Source organism: Chiloscyllium punctatum, chromosome 1 (genome assembly GCF_047496795.1).
Source record: "Chiloscyllium punctatum isolate Juve2018m chromosome 1, sChiPun1.3, whole genome shotgun sequence".
Lineage (NCBI taxonomy): Eukaryota > Metazoa > Chordata > Chondrichthyes > Orectolobiformes > Hemiscylliidae > Chiloscyllium > Chiloscyllium punctatum.
The window spans coordinates 168,619,546-168,632,035 of NC_092739.1; the positions used below are offsets into that span (position 1 = coordinate 168,619,546).

A 12,490-nucleotide genomic window follows, 5' to 3' on the forward strand; every position below is an offset into this window, starting at 1 on the left:
GCACTCCACAAACTCCCTTTCTTGGGGTCCAGTACCATCCTGATTCTCCCAGTCTACCTGCATGTTGAAATCCCCCATAACAACTGTAGTAATATCTTTGTGACGGGCCAATTTCAGCTCCTTATTCAACTTACACCCTACATCCAGACTACTGTTTGGGGGCCTATAGATAACTCCCTAGAGGGTCTTTTTACCTTTAGAATTTCTCAGCTCTATCCATACTGACTCCACATCCCCTGATTCTAGGTCCCCCCCCGTGCAAGGGACTAAATATCATTCCTTACCAACAGGGCCATCCCACCCCCTCTGCCTGTCAGTCTGTCCTTACAATAGCACGTGTAGCCTTGAATATTCATTTCCCAGGCCCTGTCCACTTGAAGCCACATCTCAGTTATCCCCACAATATCGTATCTGCCAATTTCCAAAAGAGCCTCAAGCTCATCCATCTTATTTCTAATGCTTTTTGCATTCATATATAGTATTTTTAATTTGTTACTGCCCTCACCCTTCCCATCAACTCCTATTTCACTCAACCTTATGGCATGATCCAATTTTGAGTTTTCTGCCTCATTGATACAGTTGTCTTTCTTGACTTCCCTTGTTCTAACTTTCCCTTCAATTTCCTTCTTAACCATCCAGTTTGTTCCCCCCCCCCCCCACCTGCTGCTTAGTTTAAACGTAGCTGTGTTGCAGGAGCAAACCTGCCTGCCAGAATGCTGGTCCCTAACCTATTAAGGTGCAAACCGTCTCTCTCTTGTAGAATTTATGCTTACCATAAAACATACCCCAGTTATCCAAGAATTTAAATCCTTGCTTCCTGCACCAGTTCCCCAGCCACACGTTCCAGTTCATTATCTCCCTGTTACTGGCCTCACCAGCCCGAGGAACTGGAAGCAAACTGGAGATAACCACCCTGGACGTCCTGCTTTTCAGCCTTCTTCCTAGTTCTCTGAAGTCCTGCTGCAGTACGTTCCTCCTCTTCTTCCCGACATCATTTGTGCCTACATGTCCCACCACCTCTGGCTCTTTACCTTCGTCCTTGAGGATTTCCTGCACTCTGTCTGTGATGTCTTTCACCCTGGCACCAGGAAGGCAACACACCATCCTTAAGTCCCGCCTGCTGCCACAAAAACCCCGGTCAGTTCCTCTCACTATGGAGTCCCCTATCACCACGGCTCTGTGCGATGTCCGACTCTTCCGCTCTGTCTCCACGCCAACCTTTGATTGACAGACGTGGCTGCCTCGCAGGCTGGCAATGTCATCTGTCTCTACTGTTTCCAAAAGATTCAACTTGTTTCTGACAGGTACTTCCCCCAGGGTCTCTTGCACCTGTCTCCTCTCTGCCTTCCTCATTGTCTGCTCTCTTCTGGTATGGTCGGTGTAATAACCTCGCTGAAGGTCCTGTCCAGAAAGATCTCGTTCTCTTGGATGAGCCTCAGGTCCTCGAGTTCTTTCATCAGTGCTGCAAAAGTTAGCCAGAAAAGATCTAAAGAGAGGGCTAAGAAGAGCCAGGAGGGGACATGAGAAGTTGATGGTGGATAGGATCAAGGAAACCCCGAAAGTGTTCTATAGGTAAATTAGTGATAAAAGAATGACTAGAGTAAGATTTGGGCCAAAGACAGCAGTGGGAAGTTGTGTGTAGAATCTGAGGACATAGGAGAAGCTTAATGAATGCTTTTTGTCTTTATTCACATTGGAAAAGGGCAATGTTAGTGAGAATACAGAGATAAAGCTACTAGATTAGATGGGATTGCAGTTGACAGAGAGGAGGTTTTAGCAAATTTGGCAGATCTGAAAATAGATAAGATCCCTGGGTCGGATGAGATTTATCCTCAGATTCTCAGGGAAGCCAGGAAGGAGATTGCAGAACCATTGGCTTTGATCTTTATGTTGTCATTGTCGACAGGAATAGTTTGTGAAGACTGGAGGACAGCAAATGTTGTTCCATAGAACAATAGAACAATACAGCACAGAACAGGCCCTTCAGCCCACGATGTTGTGCCGAACTTCTATCCTAGATTAAGCACCCATCCATGTACCTATCCAAATGCCGCTTAAAGGTCGCCAATGAATCTGACTCTACCACTCCCACGGGCAGCGCATTCCATGCCCCCACCACTCTCTGGGTGAAGAACCCACCCCTGACATCTCCCCTATACCTTCCACCCTTCACCTTAAATTTATGTCCCCTTGTAACACTCTGTTGTACCCGGGGAAAAAGTTTCTGACTGTCTACTCTATCTATTCCTCTGATCATCTTATAAACCTCTATCAAGTCACCCCTCATCCTTCGCCGTTCCAACGAGAAAAGGCCGAGAACTCTCAACCTATCCTCGTACGACCTACTCTCCATTCCAGGCAACATCCTGGTAAATCTTCTCTGCACCCTCTCCAAAGCTTCCACATCTTTCCTAAAGTGAGGCGACCAGAACTGCACACAGTACTCCAAATGTGGCCTAACCAAAGTCCTGTACAGCTGCAACATCACCTCACGACTCTTGAATTCAATCCCTCTGCTAATGAACGATAATACTCCATAGGCCTTCTTACAAACTCTATCCACCTGAGTGGCAACCTTCAAAGATCTATGTACATAGACCCCAAGATCCCTCTGTTCCTCCACCTGACCAAGAACCCTACCATTAACCCTGTATTCCGCATTCTTATTTGTTCTTCCAAAATGGACAACTTCACACTTGGCAGGGTTGAACTCCATCTGCCACTCCTCAGCCCAGCTCTGCATCATATCTAAGTCCCTCTGCAGCCGACAACAGCCCTCCTCACTGTCCACAACTCCACCTATCTTTGTATCATCTGCAAATTTACTGACCCACCCTTCAACTCCCTCATCTAAGTCATTAATAAAAATTACAAACAGCAGAGGACCCAGAACTGATCCCTGCGGAACTCCACTTGTAACTGGACTCCATGCTGAAAATTTACCATCTACTACCACTCTCTGCCTTCGACCGGTTAGCCAGTTTTCTATCCAATTGGCCAAATTTCCCTCTATCCCATGCCTCCTGACTTTCCGCATAAGCCTACCATGGGGAACCTTATCAAATGCCTTACTAAAATCCATGTACACTACATCCACTGCTCTACCCTCATCCACATGCTTGGTCACCTCCTCGAAGAATTCAATAAGACTTGTAAGGCAAGACCTACCCTTCACAAATCCGTGCTGGCTGTCCCTAATCAAGCAGTGCCGTTCCAGATACTCGTAAATCCTATCCCTCAGTACCCTTTCCATTACTTTGCCTACCACAGAAGTAAGACTAACTGGCCTGTAATTCCCGGGGTTATCCCTATTCCCTTTTTTGAACAGGGGCACAACATTCGCTACTCTCCAGTCCCCTGGTACCACCCCCGTTGCCAGTGAAGACGAGAAGATCATTGCCAACGGTACTGCAATTTCCTCTCTTGCTTCCCACATAATCCTAGGATATATCCCGTCAGGCCCGGGGGACTTGTCTATCCTCAAGTTGTTCAAAATGTCCAACACATCTTCCTTCCTAACAGATATCTCTTCTAGCTTATCAGTCCCTTGTTTAAGAAGGGGAGTAGAGACAACCCTGGTAATGTCGGTACCAATGAACATCAATAAAACTCGGGCAGAGGGTCTGCTAAGGGAGTGTGAGCAGCTCGGAGCTAAATTAAAAGGTAGAACCAAGCAGGCAATGATCTCTGGATCCCTGAACCATGAGCTAATTGGCCCAGGGTCAATGAGATTAAGCAGGTAAATACATACCTCAAAGTTTTGTGTGGGAGAAATGGATTTAAATTCATGGATAGATTGGCACCAGTGATGGGGAAGAAGGGACCTGTTCTGATGGGATGGTCTTCATCTGAACCATGCCGGGACCAGAGTTTGCACGAATCGCGTAACTAGAGATGTAGACAGGGCTTTAAACTAAACGGGGCAGGGGTAGTTGTTGTTGGAGAGTGGAGGGTTCAGGAGAAATTAGATAACCCAAATTAAAGGAGGGGGGGGGGGGGGGGGGTGAGATTACAGAACTCGGGAGAGGTTATTAAACATGAACAGGACAGGAAAGAGTTAGCCATCCAACTTCATGCCCACTGGACAAATGAATGACAATGAGAAGAGGGATGGTTAATACAGGATTGAAGGTGTTATATCTGAATGCAAACAGTATAAGGAATAGGGTAAGTGAGCTTATGATGCAGATTGAAATAGGCAGGTATGACACGGTGGGTATCACAGAGACACGGCTGCAAGGGGATCAGGATTGGGAGCTGAATATTCAAGGATGTACATCTCATCATAAAGATAGGCAGGTGGGTAGAAGGGGTGGTGTTGCCTTATTGGTAAGGAATAAAATTAAATCAACAGTAAGAAACAAAGTGGGGTCAGGTGGTATAGAATCTGTGTGCATAGATTTGAGGAAATGCAAAGGCATATTAAAAAATAGTTGGAGTTATGTACAGGCCTCCAAACAGTAGTCAGGAGCTGGGGCACAAGGTAGACCAGGAGATAGAAAAGATGTGTAGCAAAGGCAAAGTTACAGTGATCGTGGGGGATTTCAAAATGCAGGGGGACTAGGAAAATCAGGTTGGTAATGGATTGCAAGAAAAGGAATTTGTGGAATGTCTGCAAGGTGGCTTTTTGGAGCAGCTTGTGATGGAGCCCACTGAGGAACAGTCAATACTGGGTTTGGTGTTGTGCAGTGAGGCAGACTTGATAAGGGAGCTGAAGGTGAAGGAACCTTTCGGAGGCAGTGGGATTGAATTTACTCTGCAATTTGAGAGGGAGAAGATAGAATCAGAGATAATGGTATTACAGCTGAATAAAGGCAATGACAGAGGCATGAGGGAGGAGCTGGGTATAAATGACTAGGAGAGGAGCCTAGCAGGAAGGACAATGGAACGGCAATGACAGGGGCTTCTGGGAGTAATTCAGGAGACATAACAGAGAATCATCCCAAGGAAAAGGAAGCATGGTACAGGGAGGATGAGGCAACTAGGATGACTAGGAAAGTCAGGGATAGCATAAAAGCAAAAGAAAAAGCATACAATATGGCAAAGAGTAATGGGAAACCAGAGGATTGGGAAGCTTACAAAGACCAACAGACGGCAACAAAAAAAAATAAGAAGGGAGAAGTTTAATTATGATGGTAATGTAAAGGAAGATTGTAAGAGTTTCTGCAGATATGTAAAGGGCAAAAGAGAGGCAAAAGTGGACATTGGGCTGCTGGAAAATAACACTGGAGAGATAATAGTGGGGAATAGAAAATGGCTGAGGAACTGAATAATTAGTTTGCTTTAGTCTTCACAGTGGAAGACACGAGTACTATCCCAAATATTCAGGAGAGTGAGGGGGGCAGAGCTGAGTATGGTGGCCATCATCAAAGAGAACATGCTAGAAAAGCCAAATGGCCTAAAGGTGGATAAATCACCTGGACCAGATGGTCTACACACCAGAGTTCTAAGGGAGATAGCTGAAGAGATAGTAGAGGTGTTACTGGTGATCTTTCAGGAATTGCTAGAATCAGGGAGAGTCCCAAAGGACTGGAAAATCACAAACGTGATGCAGATGTTAAAAAGGGAGTAAGGCAAAAAACAGAAAATTACAGACTGATTAACCTAACCTTGGTCATGGATAAGATCCTGGAATCCATTGTGAAGGATGAGATTCCTGAATACTTGCAAGGAGGTAAATAGGGCAAAGTCAACATGGTTCCATCAAAGGGAGGTCATGCCTGACAAATCTGCTAGAATTCTTTGAGGAAGTAACGAGCAGGTCAGACCAAGGAGAGCCAATGGATGGTATTTACGTGGACTTCAACACGACCTTGAGAAGGTACTATGCAAGAGGCTGCTGAGTAAGATAAGGGCCCATGGCGTCAGAGGGAAAGTGTTAGCGTGGATAGAAGCTTGGCAGTAGGTAGGTAGAGGGACAGGTACCATTGAGGAGGTGGGGAGGCTGCAGAAGGATTTGGACATGGTTAGGAGAGTGGGCAAAATGGCAGATCGAGTACAACGTGGGAAATTGAGAGTTCATGCACTTTGGAGGTCCTGGGCCTCCTTCACCGCCGCTCCCTCACCACCCGACACCTGGAGGAAGAACGCCTCATCTTCCGCCTCGGAACACTTCAACCCCAGGGCATCAATGTGGACTTCAACAGCTTCCTCATTTCCCCTTCCCCCACCTCATCCTTGTTCTAAACTTCCAGCTCAGCACTGTCCCCATGACTTGTCCGACCTGCCTATCTCCTTTTCCACCTATCCACTCCACCCTTCCTCCCTGACCTATCACCTTCATCCCCTCCCCCACTCACCCATTGTACTCTATGCTACTTTCTCCCCACCCCCACCCTCCTCTAGCTTATCTCTCCACGCTTCAGGCTCACTGCCTTTATTCCTGATGAAGGGCTTTTGCCCGAAACGTCGATTTTCTTGCTTCTCGGATGCTGCCTGAACTGCTGTGCTTTTCCAGCACCACTCTGATCCAGCTCCTGACTTCATTCGAGCCTTGGTTCAAACGTGGAGTGGACAAAGGAGCTGAATTCCCGAGGGAGGGGAGAGGGACAGGCCTTAACATCAAGGCTGCATTTGACTGAATGTGGCATCAATATTCGCAAAATTAGAATCAATGGATATCAGAGAACAAACACTCCTCTGGTTAGAGTCAAACCTGGCACATCGGAAGATGGTCATGGTTGTGGAAGGTCAGTCATCCCAGCTCCAGGACATCTCTGCAGGAGTTCCTCAGGGTAGTGTCCTAGGCCCAACCATCTTCAGCTGCTTCATCAATGACCTTCCCTCATCTTGATCAATGACATTGTCGAAATATCACTGAGCCTGTTTAAGCAGCAATTCATGTTCGTGACTGGTATAGGTCCTGTCCTGCTTCAAAAGGTGGGGTGGAGAGGGTCAGTGATAGAAAGACCAACAGAACACTTCTCCAACAAATTAAACAAACTCCAAAATAGATAATGACCATGGAGAAGGTAACCCTGTCTATTATGGACTCTCAAAATCCCTAGTGTATGTTTTAGTCACAGGTACATGATGAAGTGGGATGAGACTGATCATAATCCTCCCAATTCCTTTGGATAAATTTGAAAAACAAATTGTCAAACTTTTTAAAACGGAATTTACTATAATCCACCTGAAGGGAAAAACATTCTGAAACTTTACATCTTGTCCAGAGTTTAATTTCGTACCAAATTCCTTGATGTTGGTTAAGCCATTTTAGGAATACTGTATGCAGTTCTGGTCTCCCTCCGAGAGGAAGGATGTTGTGAAATTTGAAAGAATTCAGAAAGGACTTACAAGGGTGTTGTCAGGTTTGGAGGGTTTGAACTATGGGGAGAGGCTGAACAGGCTGGGGCTGTTTTCTCTGGAGCATCGGAGGCTGAGGGGTGAACTTATACACGTTTATAAAATCATGAGGGACATGGATAGGGTAAATAGGCAAAGTCTCTTCCCTGGGATGGAGGAGTCCAGAGTGAGAGGGCATAGGTTTAGGGTGAGAGGGGAAAGATATGAAACAGTCCTAAGGGGCAACTTTTTCACACAGAGGGTGGTACATGTATGGGCTGCCAGAGAATGTGGTGGAGGCTGGTACAATTACGATTAAAAGGCATGTGGATGGGTATATGAATAGGAAGGGTTTAGAGGGATATGGGCCAGGTGCTGGCAGATGGGACTAGATTAGGTTAGGATAGCTAGTCGGCATGGATGAGTTGCACCGAAGTATCTGTTTCTGTGCTGTACATCTCTATGACTCTGTGGTTCTCATACATGCCCATTCAAGATTCTAAAAGAACTGGTAATGTAGTTACTGAATGGCTTTTTCCCTTTATTGGGAAGTCAGGAACCTCACAATAAGGGAATGATCATTTTGGTCTCAGATGAGGTGAAAACCTATCAGGAGACTGCAGGAGAAACCTCCTCAATCAGAGAGTGGGGGCAATGGACAAGCCATTTCCACAGGAAGTGACTGAAGCAAATGATATCAATATATTTGAATAGGAAGTTGTGGGAGAAGGGAATGGGGTGGCACGGTGGCACAGTGGTTAGCACTGCTGCCTCACAGCGCCAGAGACCCGGATTCAATTCCCACCTCAGGCGACTGACTGTGTGGAGTTTGTACATTCTCCTCGTGTCTGCGTGGGTTTCCTCCGGGTGCTCCGGTTTCCTCCCACAGTCCAAAGAAGTACAGGTCAAGTGAATTGGCCATGCTAAATTGCCCGTAGTGTTAGGTAAGGGGTAAATGTAGGGATCTGGGTGGGTTGCTCTTCAGAGGGTGGGTGTGGACTTGTTGGGCCGAAGGGCCTGTTTCCACACTAATTAATCTAGTCAGGACAGTTTTGGGGCATATGTTGAATGGAACCTAAATGCAGACTGTTGGCGAACAGCCAGTTTCTGTGCGATGCAAGATTGTGTTTATTGATACAGCTGTGAAGTAAGTTAAGGTATTTCACTGTTACAGGCGTTATGTGAATGGAATATGTTTTTGACTTAGCTGGCTCTCCCCCTCAAACTGCCTCTGTCTCTGTCTCTGTCTCTGTTTCTCCCTCCCTCCCTCCCTCCCTCCCTCCCTCTCTCTCTCCCTCCCTCTCTCTCTCTCTCTCTGTTGGTCTCTCACCATATCTCAGTGTTCATGCCTTTGTAAGATTCTGTCTAATTTCCTCTCTGTGACTCTCTCCTTCTGTTAAAGTAAAATTTTGCCATTTTCTAATTTGATTATTTTCTATTGCAGCTCCAATGTTGGGCCTGATTTTGAAATGAAGTTGGAGATATACAGTTGTTGTGTAGAAGAGGATTTCTCGATGGCCAGTGCACCAAAAAAACTTGCCAACAAACTCAGCACTTCCCTTGGACGCTCAACAGGGAAGAAGATTCGAGCCAGCCTTGATAGCACTGGAGAAAGTGTAATGGTGGATGATGGGAGCAGCCCTGTCTTATTACCAGCTGTAGCTGTGGAGTACGTTCTCCAGTGAATCATAAAATGTTACGCCATGAACTGAAGCAGCACAGTCCATCTAGTGTGACACCAGCTCTCCCCAAGAACATCTCAGCTCAATTTCGATTGTATTTGGAGATGAGTAACAAAAATGTGGCCTTTGCAGTAATTTTCAAAAATGCCCCAGACCCCTACCTTGAGATGCTTAGGAATTGGGCGATAGGTTTAGACAGTGGATTTGTATTGGCTCAGGGTTGGAGGGCCGAAAGGCCTGTTCCTGGTCTGATGAAGGGCTTTTGCCTGAAACTTCAATTTTCCTGCTCCTGGGATACTGCCTGACCTGCTGTGCTTTTCCAGCACCACTCTGATCTAAACTCTGATCTCCAGCATCTGCAGGCCTCACTTTTGCCTAGTAAATTTTCTTTGTTCTTCTTTGAGTCCAGAAGATGAAGGAACAGAAGTAAGCCATTCAGCCCATTGAATTTGCGATGTCACTCAAATGGCTGATCTGATAACCTTCAACTCCACTTTCCTGCCATTTCCCCATAAATCTTAGTTCCATTACTGATTTTTAAAATCTGCCTGTCTCAGTCTTGAACACATTTAAAGACCCAGCCTCAACAGCCCTCAGTCATCAAGAATTGCACAGATACACTGCCCTCTGAGAGAAAACAATCCCTCAATTGTTTTAAAGTGGCGACCCATTATTTTGAGATGGTCCACAACTCTCCCACAAGGGGAAACAACCTTTCCACATCTACCCTGTCAAGTCCTTAAGGTATTGAACGTTTCAGTAAGGTCACTTGTCTTTTTTCCAAATTACAACGAGTACAGGCCCAATCTACTCCATTTCTCCTCATGAGACAATCCCTCCACATCAACCTGGTGACCATTCTCTAGACTGTTTCCAGTATATAATAAGTATATCTTTCCATAAATAAGGAGACCAAAACTGTTCACAATATTCAAGTTGTGGTATGAATAGCAGAATCTCCCTACGTTTATATTCCAATTTCTTTGAAATAAAGACTGACATTTCATTTGTATTCTCTATTTTCCTCTGAACTTGGATGCAGCCAACTTTTTGAGATTCGTAGATAAGGATTCCCAGATCCTTCTGCTCTGCAGCATTCTGCATTTTCTCCACTTCTCCAGTTAAATAATGTTCCTGTATTCTTCCTGACTATGACCCCTCGTGTTAGTCATTTCTGCCCTGGGAAATAGTCTCTGGCTATCGACTCTATCTATGCCTCTCATTATCTTGTATACCTCAGTTAGGTCCCCCTTTTCTCCAATGATAAAAGTCCGAGCTCAGTCAACCTCTCCTCAGAAGATAAGCCCTCCAGTCCAGGCAGCATCCTGGTAAACCTCCTCTGAACCCGCTCCAAAGCATCCACATCTTTCCTATAATAGGGCGACCAGAGCTGGAGTCAGGATGTCATGTTGCAGCTTTATAAGACTTTGGTTCGGCCACACTTAAGAGTATTGTGTTGAGTTCTGGTTGCCACATTACAGGAAGAATGTGGAGGCTTTGGAAAGGGTGCAGAAGAGATTTACCAGGATGCTGTCTGGATTAGAAGGTATGAGCTATAAGGAGAGGCTAGAAAATCTCGGTGTTTTCTATACAGGGTCGGAGGCTGAGGGGAGACATGATAGAAGTCTATAAAATAGAGATACATTGATAGGGTTAATAGACAGAATCTTTTTCCTAGAGTTGAAATGTCCCAAACTGAGGGGCATGCATTTAAGGTGAGAGTGGGAAAGTTCAAAGGATATGTAAGGGGCAAGGTTTTTACACAGACTGTGATAGTGGTCTGGAATGTGCTGTCAGGGATGGTGGTGGAGGTAGGTGTATCAGGAGCATTTAAAGGACTTTTAGGTAAGCTCATGAAAATGCAAGGAATGGAGGGGGGATATGTACCAAGGGTAAGCAGAAGGGATTAGTCTAATTTGGCACAACATCGTGCTGTACAGTTCTCAGGATCAGTGTTTGTAGACAGTGATCCTAACTTTGTTAGATTTATGATTATTATGAAAAAGAACAAAGATGGGCCTGAGATCAAAGTTTGCACGTTCTCCCCGTGTATGTGTGGGTTTCCTCTGGGTTCTCCAGTTTTCTCCCACAGCCCAAAGATGTGTCATGTAGTTGGTATGGCCATGGTAAATTACCCAGAGATGTGCAGGCTGGGTAGATTAACCTTGGGAAATTCAGAGTCATGGGAATTATGTAGGAAGATGAGCCTGGCCGATGATCTTTGGAGGACTAGTGCAGACTCAATAGGTTTCAGTCTTTGAAAGGATGCCTCACACAGCTAGACAGGGTGGTTAAGAGGGCATTTAGCACACTTGCCTTCTTTGCTCACACCATTGTGTGTAGGAGTTGGGACATCATGTTTCAGTTTGGCAGGCTGTTGATGTACTGTGCACAGTTCTGGTTGCTCTGCTATAGGAAAGATATTATTAAATTGGAGAAAGTTGGACCAAAGGGTCTGTTTCCATTCTGTATGACTCGATGGATGGCCTCTTTCTGCACTTTAGGGAATCCAGGATTCCAACAGGGGGAAGGCTGATTTTACTAAAATCAGGTGTGATTTGGCCAGAATGGACTGGGAGAAGATACTTTCAGGTAAAACTCTGTCTCAGAGTGAGGCAATAGTCTGAAGTTATCGTTAGGATATCTGTCCAGAAACTGAGAGAATGTTCTGGGGACCAGGGTTTAAATCCTGCAAGTGGTGGAGTTTGACTTTAATAAGGAATCTGGAACAAAGAGCCGAATAATGACTATGAAACCATAGAACTATAGAAATGATACAGTACAGAAGGAGGCCATTTTACCCATCCTGTCCATTCTGAACTAAAGGCACCCAGACTCCCTTTCTAATCCCATCTTCCTGCATACAGCCCATAGCCCTGTGACTTGCAGCACTTAAGGTGTGAAGCCAAGCATTTTTAAAAAGAGTTTTGGGCCTCTGCCTCTGCCACCAACTCAGCCAGTGCATTGCAGACACCCACTGCCCTCTATGGAAAAATGGTTTTCCACATGTCCCTCTAATTATTCTGCCATTTAGCCTGAATCTATAACCCCTAGTTTTTAAACTCTCTGCTAAGGGAAACTGGTTCCTCCTGTCTACTGTGTCTCTATCTCTGAGCCCTCTGTGTTCCAAGGAAAACAAGCCCAACCTCTTTAATCTCTCCTTGTAGCTACAGTTCTTCAGCCCCAGTAACATTCTAGTAAATCTTCTCCAATCTCTCTCAACAGCAATTGCATCCCTCCTATAATGTGGTGACCAGAACTGTACCCAATACTCCAAGTGCGGTCGCACCAGAGTTTTGTACAGCTGTAGCATAACCTCATGGTTCCAGAACTCGATCCCTCTAATAATAAAAGCTAGAACACTGTATGCCTTCTTAACAACCCTGTCAACCTGCGTGAAAGTGAGGACTGCAGATGCTGGGGATCAGAGCTTAAAAATGTGTTGCTGGAAAAGCGCAGGAAGGTTTTTCAAGCATATTAATAGTAAACAGTTACTGAAGGATAGAATGGACCCCATAAGGAAC

At 45.4% G+C, this 12,490-nt stretch overlaps 1 protein-coding gene across 4 annotated transcripts in view; it reads left to right on the plus strand.

Annotated features, from left to right (window-relative positions):
- LOC140481781 (rho-related BTB domain-containing protein 1-like) overlaps nucleotides 1-12,490 on the plus strand; it is a 742,286-nt gene that overhangs the window by 94,379 nt on the left and 635,417 nt on the right. For all 4 annotated transcript variants that reach the window (XM_072578316.1, XM_072578319.1, XM_072578321.1 and 1 more), the window contains one exon: nucleotides 8,729-8,953. In XM_072578316.1, the coding sequence (XP_072434417.1) occupies nucleotides 8,729-8,953 (225 nt within the window). The remainder of the gene's footprint in view (nucleotides 1-8,728; nucleotides 8,954-12,490) is intronic.